Source organism: Lynx canadensis, chromosome C1, assembly GCF_007474595.2.
Source record: "Lynx canadensis isolate LIC74 chromosome C1, mLynCan4.pri.v2, whole genome shotgun sequence".
Classification (NCBI taxonomy): domain Eukaryota; kingdom Metazoa; phylum Chordata; class Mammalia; order Carnivora; family Felidae; genus Lynx; species Lynx canadensis.
Window position 1 is genome coordinate 126,006,236 of NC_044310.1, and position 17,570 is coordinate 126,023,805.

Consider the following 17,570-nt stretch of genomic DNA (forward strand, 5'->3'; position numbering starts at 1 on the left):
TTACAGATTGGTATCAGAGTAATGCTGGCCTCACAGAATGAATTTAAAAGTTTTCCTTCCTTTTCCATTTTTTAGAATAGTTTGAGAAGAACAGGTATTAACTCTTCTTTAAATGTTTGACAGAATTCAAACCTATGAAGCCATCTGGTCCTACTCTGATTTGTTGGGAGTTTTTGATTACTGATTCAATTTTGTTGCTGGTTATCAGTCTGTTCAAGTTTTCTATTTCTTCCTGCTTCAGTTTTAGGAGGTTATATGTTTCTAGGAATGTATCCATTTCTTCCAGGTGTCCAATTTGTTGGCATATAGTTTTTCATAATATTCTCTTATAACTGTTTGTATTTCTGTGGTGTTTGTTTTATTTCTCCTCTCTCATTTGTGCTTCTTTTTTGGGGTCCTTTCCCTTTTCTGTTTGATAAGTCTAGCTAGAGGTTTATCAATTTTATTGATATCCTCAAATAACCAGCTCCTGGTTTCACTGAAAATACTAATTCAAGGGTATACATGCACCCCGATGTTTATAGCAACATCATCTACAATAGCTGAATTATGGAAACAGATCGAGTGTCCATCAACTGATGAATGGATAAAGAAGATGTGAGGTATAAATTACTAAAATGTATTGTAACTTTACAAATTAAGAATAATTTTTAGGCCATTAACTAGTCTTAGGGGAATGTTATTGGAATTGAATCAATGTGCTATAAAATGCAAATAGCAATGTCAGAGACTTAAGACTGATGACTCAAAAAAAGTACAATATATGTTCTGTCAATGCCTTTTTGTTTAACCATTTTGTCTAACTATTTTATTTTAAATACTATATTCTGTGGATACAGGGCAGACACATTAATCAGGTGATATTGCTTTATTCGGCTCTGTAGATGTTGATCAGTAATTAATTTCTGTTGTGAAGAATTTGTTAACAAATCCTGAATTTATGTCTGATGGAGAAAAATAAACACTGACCATATTTTTATACTTAAAAAAAAGATGTGGTATTTATATATATACAATGGAATATTAGCCATAAAAAATGAAATCTAGGGGCACCTGGATGGCTTGGTTGGGTGTCTGACTTCGGCTCAGGTCATGATACCATGGTCTGTGGGTTTGAGCCCCACATCAAGCTCTGTGCTGACAGCTTGGAGCCTGGAGCCTACTTCAGATTCTGTGTCTCCCTCTCTCTCTGCCCCTCCCCTGCTTTTGTGCATGCTCTCTCTCTCAAAAATAAATAAACATTAAACAATTTTTAATTAAAAAAAATGAAATAGTGCCATTTGCGATGACATGGATGGGTCTGGAGAGAATAATGTTAAATGAATCAGAGAAAGACAATTTCACTCATATGTGGAACTTAAGAAACAAAACAAATGAACAAAGGGAAAAAAAGAGAGAGAGAGAGGAAAACCAAGAAACAGACTCTTAAGTATAGAGAACAAACTGATGGGGAAGGTGGGTGGAAGGATGGGTGAAATAGGTGAAACGGATTAAGAGCACACTTATTATGATGAGCATTGAGTAATGTATAGAATTTGAATCACTATATTGCACACCTGGAACTAATATTATTTGTATGTTAACTAACTGGAATTTAAGTAAAAACTTTAAAAAATTACAGGGACATTAACCAGGGACTGAGTTTCAGCCATCTTTATATTTTTCCTATCTAGCATATGACGGGTCCTGAATCAATGCTTGCTTAAAGAGCAAAAAAAAAATATGTAACAAAACTTTCCAGATATAAAATAAAGTTTTATGGTGAGCAATGTTTTCTCCTTAGATGGAGAAAACAGGCCCTCCTGTAAAGTGTAACTAATGACACCTACTTCACAGGACCATTGTGAGATTTAAATGAAATCATTTATGTTGCCCCATGGGAACTTGCTTGTTATATGAATTTTGGTCAACTCCTTTCTGATTCCATGGAATGATTCCCACTATAACCCTTAAGCCAGACGGTTCCAGCTTGTAGCATCAATGCTTGCTTATAACATGCTAAATTTACATTTAAAAAAACTAGTGGGAAACATGCCACTTTTAAGATTTGTTCATCTATTCATGTTTTTCCATTCAACAAACTTTTATTAAGTATATGCCAAGCCCAACTCTTTGTGCTGAAGATACAGAAATAAACAAGGTGCTACTGTGACCTTAGTAAAGACAATAAATAAGAAAGCAAAGAGCATTTCAATGTAAACATTATGATAGAAGTGTACAAATGGTGTTGTGGGAACACAGAGGTGTATGCTTTCCAAACAACCCAGTGCTTGTCCCAGTGTTCAGTCCTGTCTATGTATTTCTGAAGGCCATTTAGGGCATCTCCCTATGTCTAGGGGGGCTATGGTTTTAAATAACCCCACTGATGGCATGCTAGGGAAGAAGTAGAGCAGAGAAGATAAAAGGGTATGAATCAGACAGATCTGGATCTACATCCCTCCTCTGTTTTTTATGGGTGATCTTGGGAAAGTTACTAAATAATCTAGCTTTGGTTTTCTTGATGTTTCTCAAATATGACAACATGATCGGATGTTCTCTGCTATTATAAAATAGCAGGGATCACATCTCCAAAAATGAGGTTTCCTTGGAATGGCCAATATATTTTTAAAATTTTTTCAAAGATGCTACCACCACGCTATTCAGCGACACAAAATAAGATGTTTGGAATTACAGAGCTGGAAAGAACTTAGAGATCATCTGATCCAAGCCCTTCATTTTATAGACAAAGAAACTGATAACCATGAGGTTGTGTGACATCATCAAGGCTGCTCTCATACTTGAAAGGAAGATGGATGTCTTTTATAATATTTTTGTAGCCATCTTCAAGTGCAAAATCCTAGCTGACATGTTAAAGTAAGAAAAACATACAGCATACATTCCTAATAACTAAACTGTCAGTGAAAAGGATAGTCTATAAAAAGGCTAGCTGCAGTTAGTACTTTGCTGTGAAAGTTGGAAAACTGTGTGCAGCATATTCATGTGAACACATTCTTAAAAATGACTGTACTTTTACAATTACTGAGAACTAATAAACCTAGAATGTTTTTTTAAGCAAATTTAATGTGTTCAATAGTTTGTTAATTGGTTGATTTCTTTTTCAAACCAAGGAACAAAAGATACAATAAGCAAGTATAAGAAATACCTGCCCTTGTGGAAATTGTTCAAAGTTAATGGCCCCATCCTAGGGGTGCCTGGGTGTCTCAGTCAGTTGAGCATCCAACTCTTGATTTTGGCTCAGGTCATGATCTCAGGGTTGTGGGATCAAGCCCTGTGTTAGGCTCTGAAGTGAGCATGGAGCCTTCTTAAGACTCTTTCTCTCTCTCTGTCTCTCTTCCCTGGTCATGCTCTCTCCTTCTAAAATTAAAAAAAAAAATTAAAAAAAAAAAGCTAATGGCCTCATCCTAATCGTTGGGTCATAAATGGAGGGCAGAAAGGTTATAGGATGTATGGACTCTGAAATCGACTGGGAACATACAAATGTTCTCCATTTTGTCTCTTCATTGAGCATGAATGGTCATGGGAGCCTCTGAACCTACCAGGTTCCAGAACCACCAGGAAAGATGATGCATTGTCACATGTAAAAATAAAACACTTGTTCTTGAGTGCATCTTTCCACATAAGAAGAGGTAAAGTAACCCCATCAGAAAATGTTACAGTAGAAAGAAACTAAGAGGCAGCATTTAAATATAGCCAGAAACAATTTCACAGAAGAGGTGAAAATGATATTCAAAGTGGGAAAACAATCATTAATTCGTTAATGTTAAGCCATTATTAAAATGAAAACTGAAAATTGTCCCAGTCTAATTCATTCAATGAAGAAAAATTATTGCCTCCAGAAGAGTCTTACTCTCCTGTGTTTTCTGCTTGTTGTGTTTAAAATATTTTTAAATACCCTCTCCACATTTTTATAATTTCCTAAATAGTGACTCTCGACACAGGTTTTTTAAACATTTATTTATTTTTGAGAGCGAGACAGAGACAGAGCATGAGTAGGGGAGGGGCAGAAAGAGAGGGAGACACAGATTCCGAAGCAGGTTCCTGGCTCTAAGCTATCAGCACAAAGCTCAATGTCGGGCTCAACCCCATGAACTGCGAGATCATGACGTGAGCCGAAGTTGGCTGCTTAACTGACTAAACCACCCAGACCCTCCTCTATTATCTTTTAAAACCTTCTTCATTGCTAACTCAACCAGAGTAAATTCTGTTATCTGCAGTTAAGAATCCTGATGGATACGCACTGCATTAAAAAATTCTTTTAAGCCCAGTAATTTTAGTATATAGGTTCTTATCCATTTATGAAAAGAGTAACTTTACATGCTCAATACAGTCTACAACGTTTGCATCTGATCATCGTTCTAGGAAAACAGCTGAATGAGGAGTGCTAGAAGATTTTTACACTAAGGAAAAGGATGAAGGATTTTTAGGGGGCCATAAATTGTATTTTACAAATTATCATCTATAAAAGCCTATAATTAAGCCAATTAAGCAGGAATACTTAGTTGTTAAAGTCCGTGGGTGTGATCCAAACATTATATATATGTTATTGATGCTCCCTTTTGAATAGAATACAGTGAACAGAGATAAATTAAACAAATGTGTATGTCTGCAACAGAATAGATACTCATATGGCATATACATAAAGTTTTTATAAAGTGTGCAAGCATTTAAACATTAACAACTTCAAGTACGTTAGAAACGTGTAAACGGGGTTTAAAGAGATTTATTGATACTTAAGATAAATACAGTGCACAATAGTGCCCCAGATGTTTTTATTTCACACTTGTGACTTAAGAATAACTAATAAAGACTATGAACTATGAGAAGAAAATTAAACAGACACATAATTGTTTCTTTCCAGTTTGTATCCTAAGTTATTAAAGCTCAAATTTTAGGCAAGAGCTTAGTGGAGATGCTACATAAATGCTATGGCTCCTATATGAAAACCTTCAATTATAAAACATTATAAATCATGTAAAAAGAATTAACAGCAAGTCATCTCCAAACTGAGTAGAATAAAGAAATTATTTAACCTCTTGGAAGGTGCTTCGGACACAACTGTTCCTAGAACTCTGCTCTGAAATGTCTGAAAGTCAAAGTCAGACCACAAGGAGTGTTTGGAAGGAGGCCACGATTTTTAAATTTTAATTAGATGTTTCAGGTTTCGTGGTGTTAATTATTTCAAATGTTACTAAATTATTCTCTGCTCTTGGCCTGGAGAAAGGAGATTCCAAGTGAGTTTGAGAGAGGCAGGAACTTCCCAGGAGAGGGCAGCATCACATAAGGCGACCAAGGAGACGGTGGCTCGGACAGCAAAGCAGCGTTCGGGGAGGTTGACGGGGTTGCAGAAGAAAAGACATCCAAGAGGACAACCTCCCCGGGGTTTAGAAATGGAAGTCAGAAAACTGCCAGAGAGAAATTGGAACAGTGCTAACAAACATTTAATTTATGAAGTTTAGGGACGCCTGGGTGGCTCAGTCGGTTAAGCATCCAACTTTGGCTCAGGTCATGATCTCGCAGTTTGTAGCAGCTCAGAGCCTGGAGCCTGCTTCAGATTCTGTGTCTCCCTCTCTTTCTGACACTCCCCACTCACGGTCTCTCTATCTCTCTCTCAAAAACAAATATTTTAAACAATTTTTTTAAATGAATAAAAAGAAGTTTATAGGTGAGTAGATGACAGATCATTGTGATTGCTGTCGAGACTATTTTCTGAGGGGAGAATCTGCAAATACCTTGTGGTCTATTAAATGCAAAGGCTCTTAAGGATATGACAGGATAACATATTTGGAATGGGTGTTGTTCTGGAAAAATTCCAGACTTATATACTCATAGAATAAAGGACTGAGACTTGGGGCTTTAGTGCCTTGTTCAGTCTCCCATCTTTCCCTGAAGAAAGGAGCTTTGGGATAACAGCTGATGGAGAAATGCTTGATTCTAGAAGAGAACAGATCCCTGGAGCTGATAGAAGATTCTGAGAGGCAATAAACGGAGGGAAAGATGTTGTCAGAGAAAAAGGAAAGAGGCAGAGAATGGCTGGCTGAGCTGGAGCAGGGTGGAATCAAGAGAGACACATAAGAGAGATAGCCATTTGGGCCAGCAAGTTGCCAAGACGTGCTGATTGAGATAAGAACCAAAGGATAGGATGATGAGTGGGTCCTCTTTCCCTTGTGCTGTTTTCAAGGTTCTGCACCAAGCACTACTGAAATTGGGGTCGTGGCAGGAATCCAAATAATCAATGTTAACTTTGTGAACGCATCAAGGACAGAAGCCAGATACCTTCTGTCCTGGGTTGCCAATCTTGTCCATCACCACTTGGATCCCCTCCTTCACTAAGCAATATGGAATGACTGCAATCCTCGTCTTGGTCAAACTCCTGCAGTATCAGGAAAGAGTAACTCAGTTATTCAACATACTACTTTGCTGACAAAGTGAATATCGATTTTCCTAAGCTAAAGTTTCATACCATGGATTCCTTTTAAATTAGAGAAAGTATTTAGAACTAAAATAATGGGAAAAGTATCTGCTCCTGGAGCACCAGGCCCAGACAGATGTGGACATGATTAATTGTATAACTGAAAACGAAGATCAAAGCTAAAACCACATAGACATATAGAAATTCAGTATTTTACACTTTTTTATCATGTCAGTGTCCAGGCTGCTAAGCTGCCACAAATTCCATCTGGGTGGGTAACTGGAGAGAATCCTTTGGCCACAGCAGTGAAAAACCCCAAATGAACGTGGTCTTTTCCATAATGCCTCCCTGGGGCATCATTCACAATTGGTGAGGATGGAAATCCCTGCCCCATATGGAAGCTACAGATATAACTCTGGACTGAAAGGAGGCAGCAAGGCTTATTAAAGTTTTCACTATGACATCTTTCTGATCTAATCATGGCACATAACCTCTCAAGGAAGGAAAAACTTCCTTTTTATCCTCTAGAAAATAATCATTATGCTTAAAAAACATGGTAGAAAACCAACCTGATTTATGAAAAGTACTGCTCTCTAAATAAGTGTTTTCTTATTAGAATTCATTGTTGTTGACAGGTTCCTTCATTAGAAGTTGTTGCCGCTGGTGATTTTGCCCTATTTAATGTATCAAACAGCGACAGATGCAAATAGTAGTTAAAATACCCCATCATAATCCAGAAGTTACAATTAGCTCTCTGGTTTCTATGATCTGTTATCTATTACCACTATTTAAGAGAACTGTTGGATAAAGTCTTTGCCCTAGGCTCAGATGCCTGTCACACAGGTGGGAAGTCTATCATTCTGATATTTCATTCATTCATTCCCAATCAAGCTTGGGAAGTTTTCCACTTTGTTCATTTTAATTATCACAGAAAACAATCAAAATAAAATCCTTTATTTACGCTGCCATTAAAATATTTTAGGTATTCAGGGGCACCTGGGTGGCTCAATCTGTTAAGTGTCTGACTTTGGCTCAGGTCATGATTTCACAGTAAATGAGTTTGAGCTCCGCGTCAGGCTCTGTGCTGACGGCTCAGAGCCTGGAGCCTGTTTCTGATTCTGTGTATCCCTCTCTCTCAGCCCCTCCCTTGCTCATGCTCTGTCTCTCTCTCTCTCTCTCTCAAAAATAAATAAACATTAAAAAAATTAAAAAAAAAATTTTAGGTATTCAACTGTAATAACTTTATAGTCCTACCTTTTACATAGCAGCAGTACCTGCTTTTTAAAACTTTTTTTTTTTTTTCTAAGTAGGCTCCATGCCTAGTGCGGAGCCCAAAGTGAGATGTGAACTCATGACTGAGATGAAGATCAAGAGTCTGATGCCACTTTTTAAGCCACCCAGGTGCCCCTTTTAAAAGCATTTTATTAGGTTCCTGGGTGGCTCAGTCAGTTGAATGTCTGACTCTTGACAGACAGAGCCTGCTTAAGATTCTCTCTCCCAATCTCTCTCTCTCTCTCTCTCTCTCTCTCTCTCTCTCTCTCTCCCCCTCTGCCCCTCTTCCCCACTTGCACTCTCTCTCTCTTAAAAAAAATTTTTTTTTGTAATAAAGCATTTTCTATCTCCTGGCAAAGGAGGTGCCCTGTCTCAGACCATCCTGGTTGTCAGTGGCAAAAAAGAGATGGGGGCTGGTTCACCCTAATACTAATACTAGACTGTTGTGAATTTCACTGCTTGCTCTTTTCTGCATTTCAAAAATTCTGTCACTGTGTGGCAAATTTCTTCTCCTCTCCATGCAATTACAATGGTTGGGGGGGGGGGTGTTCTCTTTTTAGATTATATAGAAATACAAAAAAGCATTTTTAAAATGCACTAGAGTGGTGCCTGGGTGGCTCAGTCGGTTGGGCGTCCAAGATCAAGCCCTGTGTCTGGCTCTGTGCTGACAGCATGGAGCCTGCTTGGGATTCTCTCTCTCCCTCTGTCTCTGTCTCTTTCCCAATAGTGCTCGCTCTCTCTCTCGCTCTCTCTCTCTCTCAAAATAAATAAATAAAAATTTTTAAATGCAGTAGGAAAAAATCTGTCATCCTACAAATAAAAAAGCAAACACGATTAACATAGAAATAATATTTCATCTTTTTCCTAAGTATTTAAAAATACAGTTGAACCACATCTTATTTTGTCCAGCCTTTTCACTTAAGGCAAGTACAAATTACATAGCAATTTACTAAGTAAACATCATTTTAATGTAATTATAAATTCTTTCTCTCAACAAGTATCTATCAGAGGGTCACAACAATGTTTAGTAAACCCCATGAGTCTTACAATATAAGCCCCATAATGCTTATTAGTCAGTTTTTAATTCTTCATTATTACACATAGTGCTGTGGACACCCATGCAATTAATACCCAAATTTTTATTATTTCTTTAGAGTAGGTTTCTAGATAATGAATTATTGATCCAGAGAGTATGAACATTTTTAAGTTGTTTTACACATACTACTTTAAAAGTAAAGTTTCCACTTAATGCTTACACTCTACCAGCAGTTCATGAAGGTGTTTCACTACATCTTCTCCTCGATCTATCAATTATCATCACTTTTCATTTTTAGTACTGTAATTTATGGAAGTGGTCATCTTGTTGTTTGAATGTGCACATTGTGATCAGTAGAAAAGTTTGGAGACAGTTTCACATGTTTATTGACCACTGAATTTTTCCTTTTAATAGATATAGTCTTGTTCAGATCCTTAGTCTGGGAACACTCTTACGAGACCTCAAAATATATTCCTACCATTTCATATAATTACAGTGATTCAATTAAATTTTTATGATAAACTTTGGCAAACAGCAGCCTTCATGTGGCAGCGTTAATATATAACTGGGGGGTGTCTGGGTGGCTCAGTCAGTTAAGTGTCTGATTTTGGCTCAGGTTGTGATTTCACAGCTCATGAGTTCAAGCCCCGCATTGGGCTCTGTGCTGACAGCTGACAGTCTGGAGCCTCCCTCAGATTCTGCATCTCCCACTTTCTCTGCCCCCACCCACTTGTGCTCTGTCTCTCTCAAAAATAAATAAACATTAAAAAATACACACACACACACACACACACACACACACACAACTGGCTCTCATGTCAGGTGTCTATGTTGATTAATGAGCTGTGATCAGTCTCAACTGCTCAGTTCATTTATTAGTTGGTCCTTTAGGAAAGTTGAAAGACACAGAGTGTGGGCGCACCTACCAACAAAAATCCATTTTGATGACTAGCATCTACACATGTAGGGTCAGACACTCCTCTATGCAACTTATATATATTAAATAATTTAATCCTCACACCAACTGAAGGTAGGAATTATTGTTTTCTTTTTACACATGAGGCCCAGAGAGGTTAGCCAGTGGCAAAGTCAGGATATACACCCAAACTCTGAAGTCTGGTTCCAGAGCTCTTAACCCCTCTGCTTTCTTGCAACCATGGAAAGTTCAAAACAAAGAATCTCAAAAAGAATCAGAAAGAAAAGAATCAATAACGGTAAGCAAAATTAAGAGAAAGGATACTGAAACCTAATTTATAAGTTTTGCATGGGAAAAAATAAAAGGTATGTGATACCTGCTAGTATCTGACAAAAATTTCTTCCATAGAATAAACTGAAAAACTGTAAACATCACACAAACCCAAAAGGATGTAGAGAATAATATATGTTTTGAAGGCTTATCATGGAAACGAAGACTCTAAAACAGAAACAGCTTTGGATTCTCTAATTTATTTTAGAATGCTAAATATGAAAGACTTTAAGATGTACTTGGGTGCCACAAGGACAACTGAAATAATGACACTCAGTCATGAGTGAAGAAGAGAAAATATTAGAATAGCACATCCCCAGTATAAATGGATTTCATAAGCCACTGACAATGATGCAGGAGGTGACAATAGACTAGAAAAAGTATAGCATTCTAATCAGCAAACAACAGAATCTCAAACATACAGAAAAGAGGCATAGAAATCATACATAATTAAATTTGGAAGGAAGAGTCTCTTTACATGAAAGGAGACTCAATTTCAAGTACTGTGATTGGGAGAGGCTGTAAAGTCTCACAGAGGTACTCCTACAATCAAGGCAGCTGCTTATATTTGTAAACTATGAAAACCTATTGCAGACCACCAAAAAGAAAAGCAAGCTTTCATTTAAAGAAAAGAAGTGAAGGATGACCTTGGGTTTTACAATTTAAACCTTAGAGAAAGCACTAGAGATGAAAAGACAAGTTCAATAGTCAGAGTCTATTTCTCCCTCAGAAATGAGTTCAAAGTTATTTCAACCATAATAACAAAAATATAGAGTGAGGTTCAACAAAAGTTTTTAAATTGCATGAAAAAATGTACTAATATAAAGGGATGTTTAGTCCTTTTACAAAAGAGAATTACTTAAATATGCCACAAAAAATGAAAACCAAATGTGTTTTTGTTTAGCAATTTCTAATGCATAACAGTCACTTAAAAAAATTTTTTTTAACATTTATTCACCTTTGAGAGACAGAGAGAGACAGAGTGTGAGCAGGGGAGGGACAAAGAAGGAGACACAAATCGGAAGCAGGCTCCAGGTTCTGAGCTGTCAGCACAGAGCCCAACGTGGGGTTCGAACCCATGAACTGTGAGATCATGACCTGAGCTGAAGTCGGATGCTTAACCGACTGAGCCACCCAGGCACCCCAGTCACTTTTTTTTTTTAGTTTATTTGTTTATTTTGAGAGAGAGAGAGAGAGAGAGAGAGAGAGAGAGAAAGAATACGAGTGGGGGAGAGGCAGAGAGAGAGGAAGAGAGAAAGAATTCCAAGCAGGCTCTGTGTGTCAGCAAAGAGCCAGACTTGGGGCTCGATTTCAAGTACTGTGAGATCATGACCTGAGCCAAAACCAAGAGTCAGACGCTTAATGGACTGAGCCACCCAGGAGTCACATGACGGTCACTTTAAAGACTGATCTCTAGGTATTTTATTTCAATTACTATGTAATATTAGTAACCAAAAACAACACAGCCTTTACGGTTGTGACAAAACCTGCTGCGTAGCAGGGTTTCTCAGCCTCACCACCTATGACATTTGGGGCTGGATAATTCGTCATTGTGGGGCTGTCCTGTGCCCTCTAGGATGTTTAGCAGCATCCCTGACCTCTACCCACTAGATGCCAGTAGCACCTCCACCCAGCTGTAACACCAAAAATGTCTCCTAATGTTGCCAAATGTCCCCTGGGGACTCTCTGTTGAGAACCAGTGTACTAAAGCAACTGTGGTTTGGTTTTTGGTTTTAGCCTGTTTAAAAAAGTTGTAAAAGAAAAATATTCAAACAGTGTGAAATATGCTATTGTTTAATATTAAAAAATAGTAATAATAGTATTAAAAATAAACATTTCCATTCTACCCCATCCCATCTCATGCCCGAGAGGAGTCTTTTTTTTTTAATTTTTTAAATGTTTATTTATTTTTGAGAGAAAGAGAGAGACAGAGAATGAGCAGGGGAAGGGCAGGGAGAGGGAGACATAGATTCCGAAGCAGGCTCCAGGCTCTGAATCCTCAGCACAGGATTCAACACAGGGCTCAAACTCATGAACTGTGAGATCATGACCTGAGCAGAAACCAAGAGTTGGACGCCCAACCAACTGAGCCACCCAGGCGCCCCAGAAAGAGAATCTTGAGCAGGCTCCATGCCCAGCACAGAGCTCAGATGTGGGGCTCAATCTCACAACCATGAGATCATGACCTAAGCCAAAATCAAGAGCACGATGCTTGACGCTTAATCAATTGAGCCTCCCAGATGCCCCACCATTACTTTCAATTTAAGTGTAGCATACTTTCAGAAAGTGCATAGATTCATGAATGTTTATAAACTGAACATAATTGTGAAACCAGGACCCAGATCAAGTAAAGGAATTCTTAGACATGATGTAAGAATTAAGACCCATAAAAAATAGATAAATTGGTTTTCATCAAAATGAAAAGCTTTGGGGGGTGCCTGGGTGGCTCAGTCAGTTGAGCATTCTGCTCTTGATTTCAGCTCAGGTCATGATCTCACAGTTCATGAGATCAAGGCCAGTGCTGGGCACTGTGCTATCAGCATGGAGCCTGCTTGGGATTCTCTCTCTCCTCTCTCTGCCTCTCTCTTGCATGTGCTCTCTCTAACTAACTAACGAACCAACTAACTAAATAAGAAAAACTTCTATTCAGTGAAAGACCTGTTACAAAGGTGAAAATAACAAGCCAGTTCTTCTATTGACTAGTAGAAAATATTTGCAAATGACATATCCAGAATATATAAGGGATTCTTTAAACCCAACAGTAAGAAAACAAGCAATCCAATCAGAAAATAGATTAAAAATTTGAACAATTCATGCTGATGGGGAATAAACCCATAGAAAAATGATGTTCAACATCAGTCATTAGGGAAATGGAAATTAAAACCACAATGAGATACCACCATACTTCTACTAAAATGGTTAAAATAAAAAATACTGACACTGCCAAATGATGGCCAGGATACAGAGATACTGGATCTCTCTTCATTGCTGATGGGAATATAAAATGATAGAGCCACTCTGGAAAACTGTTTGGCAGTTTTTAAAAGGGTTAAACATACATTTGCCATATGATCCAGTATTTGGATTCCTGGACATGTATCCTAGAGAAATGAAAATGTATGTTTATATAGAAATCTGTACACAATTGCTCATAGTAGCTTTGTATATAATAGCCCAGAACTGGAAACAACCCTAAATGTCTCTCAACAGGTGAATAGTTAAGTAAACTGTAAACACCTGTGCCATAGAATACTCCTTAGCAATGCAAAAAAACTTGATACAACTTGGATCTATCTCAAAAGGATTATGCTGAGTAGAAAAACCAATCTCAAAAGTTTATACATATGAGAATTCCTTTTATATGACATTCTCAAAATGACAAAATTATGGAGATGGGTAACAGATCAGTGGTTGCCAGGCGTTAAGGATGGAGGAGGGTGTGGCTATTAAGAGGGCAGTAGGAAGGGATTCCCTTGGGGTGACAGAACAACTTTGTATCTTGACTGTGGTGATTCAAGGGATAAACGTCAAAGAACAGTACACTCAGGCACATGCGCAAACAGAAAAAACAATGCATGCAAATACTAGTGAAATCCCAGCAAGGTCTGTAGCTTAGTTAATTATAATGTGTCAGTGTCAATTTCCCAGTTTTGACAACCTGCTAGAGTTACGATAATAGTTCCCTTTTGGGGAAGCTGGTGAAGGTTACACAGGACTTCTATGTACTATTTTTATAGGTTCCTGTGAATCTGTAATTATTTCAAAATAAAAAAGTTTTTTTAAATTAAATTTTTGTTTTTTTTTCTTTGTTGTTTTGGGATGATTTTTGGAAGGAGAAAAGGACTCAAAAATATTTACCATCTCCAAAAGTCCTCATTATTTATTATATTATAGTCCACACCTCATTAACTTTGTAAAATAAATAATTTGTGGCCATATTGTTTTCTTACCAACAAAATATAGAGCAGCGATACTTTTACCTGTCTGGGCTGTGTTAATTTTTGTAAAAATTCAAAAGGTACAAATGAATACACAGCACAGAGTCATCTCCAATTTTCTCCCTATAGGCAACAATTGTTACCATGTTACCAGTTTGTTGTATATCTGTAAACTGTAATCCACAGTTTTCTATGGATTACACTGTTTGTTACTAGTACGGTTACTGTACTGTGAGGGACTTCATGTGGAGTCATTCATCATGGTGGGGGGCCGGGGGTGACCAGGGCCAAGAGGAGGCACCTTCTTTGTGGTACCCTGTGATGGATTTGACATGATCAGATGAGTGATCTTCTCCTTTTCCACATGAACACACATAAACACAAGCTGCATTTTATTATTTAGTACCAGCTCAACTGCAACAATATTCTGTGGTATTAGATACATACACACAAAACGCAGGAGACTCTGAGCTGACTAGCTAATTACAGCTCTGAGATTAAACTTGTGGAGCACTGCCTTATTAATTTTGCTTTTAATTACCTTATGATTACATTTAGAAATAAATTGTGATATATGATTGCTGTAAAATATTCAAGCAACACACATGAGGTAGTAGATGGAGTAGGTTATCCATTTTTTGTTAGTTTCTTTTTTTTATATAAGTTTATATATTTATTTTGAGAGAGAAGGTGAGCAGGGAAAGGGCAGAGAGAGAGGAAGAGAGAGAGGGAATCCCAAGCAGGCTCCTCACCGTCAGTGCAGAGCCCAACACAGGGCTCAAACTTGCGTGACCTGAGCCGAAACCAAAAGTCCAACACTTAAGAGATTGAGCCACCCAGGTGCCCCTTGTTGTTAGTTTCTTTAAAGAGAACATCTTACCTCACTGCTGCTGATACTTTGCAAGATTATATTTTGGTTTGTAGTAACTGTCATCCTATCAGTTGGAGAAGAGTTAGTATCATGACAAATATCAAGCAATGATTCAGCATGTCTTTCTGCCAAAAGAAACAGAATAATGTGTTTTGATAAGACTTATCTCCATCAATTTCGTCAGAAGATCTAGCTCTGTGTTCTAAGACTGGTTCCATTCTGTCAAAGATTTTCCTAAAATAGTGGTCTGGGATCCTGATGAAGCTTTAGGCAATACTTTTCACAGGGAAGGATGTGAGTGAGGATAACAAGAGTCCACAGAACGGATGTGTTTTTGTTTTTGTTTTTAAGTTGGGCAAAGCTGCCAAGTGAAACCCCTAACAATGGGCTGGAAATTACATTTGCTCTATAGTTACCAAAGACATGGCACATTTTCTGTGTAGCAGAAGTCACATTAAATTGGCAGAGTTCTGAGCACCCATGAACTCCCAGTTAGTTCCCACGGGACAGTGCTCTCTCATATCATCCCCCTCCTGCTATCGTGACTTCTTCAAAATAAGCATGGGCTCTTCGATGAAAACGTCTTTCTCTTCCAATGGCTTTTCCATTTATTTTGTAACTGATACAAAATTGCACAAGATTATCTCTACTCAGATCGTCCATTTCTTCACCATATTTCCTCTCTGCAATCTATTTCCTGCCTCTATCTCATCACTGAAACTTCTCACTTCCTTGCCACATCTGCTTTGTAATCTCTTTTCCAATTTGACATTGTTTCCCTCTCCTTGCTTCTTGTAACTTTCTCCCAATCCCCTCCTCTCTCTCTCAGCGCCCTGAGTCCCTGTGTACATACCACCATCTAACTGTGCGTACACCTCCTTGGCGTGACCCCTTGCAGTTCTCCCACCATCCTCAATTCGCCAGGGATCTTACCTACTCCAGGTCCTCACAGTCTCTTTTTTGTAGTGAACTCCCAAACTAACATATCAACCCACCCCTTCCCACAGGCCTGCCCAACAGAAAATCGCTACTTGCAAGTCCCAAGGTTCCATCCAAATGCAATGCTTTAGAACCCATTGCCTTCTATATCCTCACCAAACCAGAGTGGTTTTCTATTTTATTGATTGCATTTCCATCTCCCCACTTCCCAGGGCTGAAACTTTGGAATCATATTTAACTCAACTCTCTCAACTTTTGTCTCTCTCAGCTTTACATCACTAAGTTATGTGAATTCTTCTTTCACAATAGCTCTTAGGCTCACCACACTCAGCACCTGTCAGGTACACTCCCACACCAAGCCCAGGACTCTTCCTGGTTCCTGTCACCACACACAGGCACTTCTATAGTTTAATGGAGCTCCCTGCCATGAGTCTCTTCCTTTGAATCCATTCTTCACAATAACAACAGCTTAAATTTCCTAAAACATGGTTTTCATCATTCCCTGGCTTAAAATTCTTTAGTGACTCTGTTTTATTGGGGGGAAAAAAAACCCTTCATTTAATGAGTATTGAATGGACCCAGTTTCTTTATGTATTTAATTTCTAGTCTCTTATTTGCCCCTATGATAAGTGAGGCTCATTTACAGCATGATGCCTCTGCTCCACAAAATTAAATCCCACTGTTTTTCGAGGACCAGATTGAATCTTACCGCTTTCATGAAACCTTCCTGGGAACAGCCTTGTTCCCTGCCTAGAAGTTTTGAATAAAAGCCAATCAGACCATAAAGTCAAGCAGCTTTCACAAGGTCACATGTTGCTCAGTGGTACTTTCTTTCTTTCACTTTTCTCTGTGGCTGTTTCTGTCTTTTTTTTCCACCTATATCAAACCGCCTCTCTTGTTCTCTTCCTTCCAAATCTTAGCCAGCATTTAAGGAACATGGTAAGTCCCTTCTCCTCTTTCAAGCTCACAACAAGCACTTTCTCTACTGACTTATGTGATGTGTCCCTTACCCTATTGAACACTTTCAGGAGTTTGGACAATGTTTTAGATTTCTTTACAACTCTTAAGGGTACCTAGCCTTGGACCTTGTATATAGTCACTGATCAATAAATAGTTGTTGGCTTGATTTCTTTAAATGAATCCATCAAACACATGTAGAAGAAAGAGTTCTAATAAGGCTTTTATAGTTGGGGAGCTTTTGAAAGTGGAATAGAAGTATTTACCTGGTTTTGGCATAGAGTTCATTAGAATGTCCAATAACTGCTGTTTCCTAAAACTATGTATTTGCGACACATAATGTATTGCTGATTTTCCACTAAAATCACAGAGTTTAGGATCTCTAGGAAGAATAGAATTAACATAAAAATTATTTAGTTAAATCTATTGAAAAATATGAGAAGAAAAACATTGACATCAAATAAACAAAAGTAATCATGTGCTTTGGGGCTAACAAGAATGATTTTAAAGGGTATGGGATAGAAAGTGATAATTTTTCAAGATTTTAAATTAAAGGAATATTCTGTATATCTTATTCCCACTCCATCCTAAAAGTATTCCAATATTTGCAGAAAATGTCAAACTTTGGATAAAACTTTTCATAATTCTTTAATGATGAGTAAATCAAGTAAGGATCAAAACATCTTGATAAGCTGTTGTCTTATTACAAATAGCTGACTTGCTTAGCTTTTTCTTTCCAATGAGTTAAGCTTGCTTTCTTGATAGTTTTTTTTTTTTTTCTAATGCTAGCAGCTAGCCTTTTTGCCAGTCAAAACTGTAGAATAGAATAGAATCTCTCTTGAAAAGTAAGCTGGGGGCACCTGGGTGGCTCAGTCGTTAAGAGTCCAACTTCGGCTCAGGTC

The 17,570-nt window shown here is 37.9% G+C and overlaps 1 protein-coding gene across 2 annotated transcripts in view; it reads right to left on the reverse strand.

Annotated features, from left to right (window-relative positions):
* The window catches only part of MAP3K19 (mitogen-activated protein kinase kinase kinase 19), a 62,140-nt gene that overhangs the window by 21,747 nt on the left and 22,823 nt on the right, over positions 1–17,570 (reverse strand). For both annotated transcript variants that reach the window (XM_032594392.1, XM_030326612.1), the window contains exons 5-7: positions 16,935–17,050; positions 14,782–14,897; positions 6,274–6,370 (exon numbers count right to left, since the gene is read on the reverse strand). In XM_032594392.1, the coding sequence (XP_032450283.1) occupies positions 6,274–6,370; positions 14,782–14,897; positions 16,935–17,050 (329 nt within the window). The remainder of the gene's footprint in view (positions 1–6,273; positions 6,371–14,781; positions 14,898–16,934; positions 17,051–17,570) is intronic.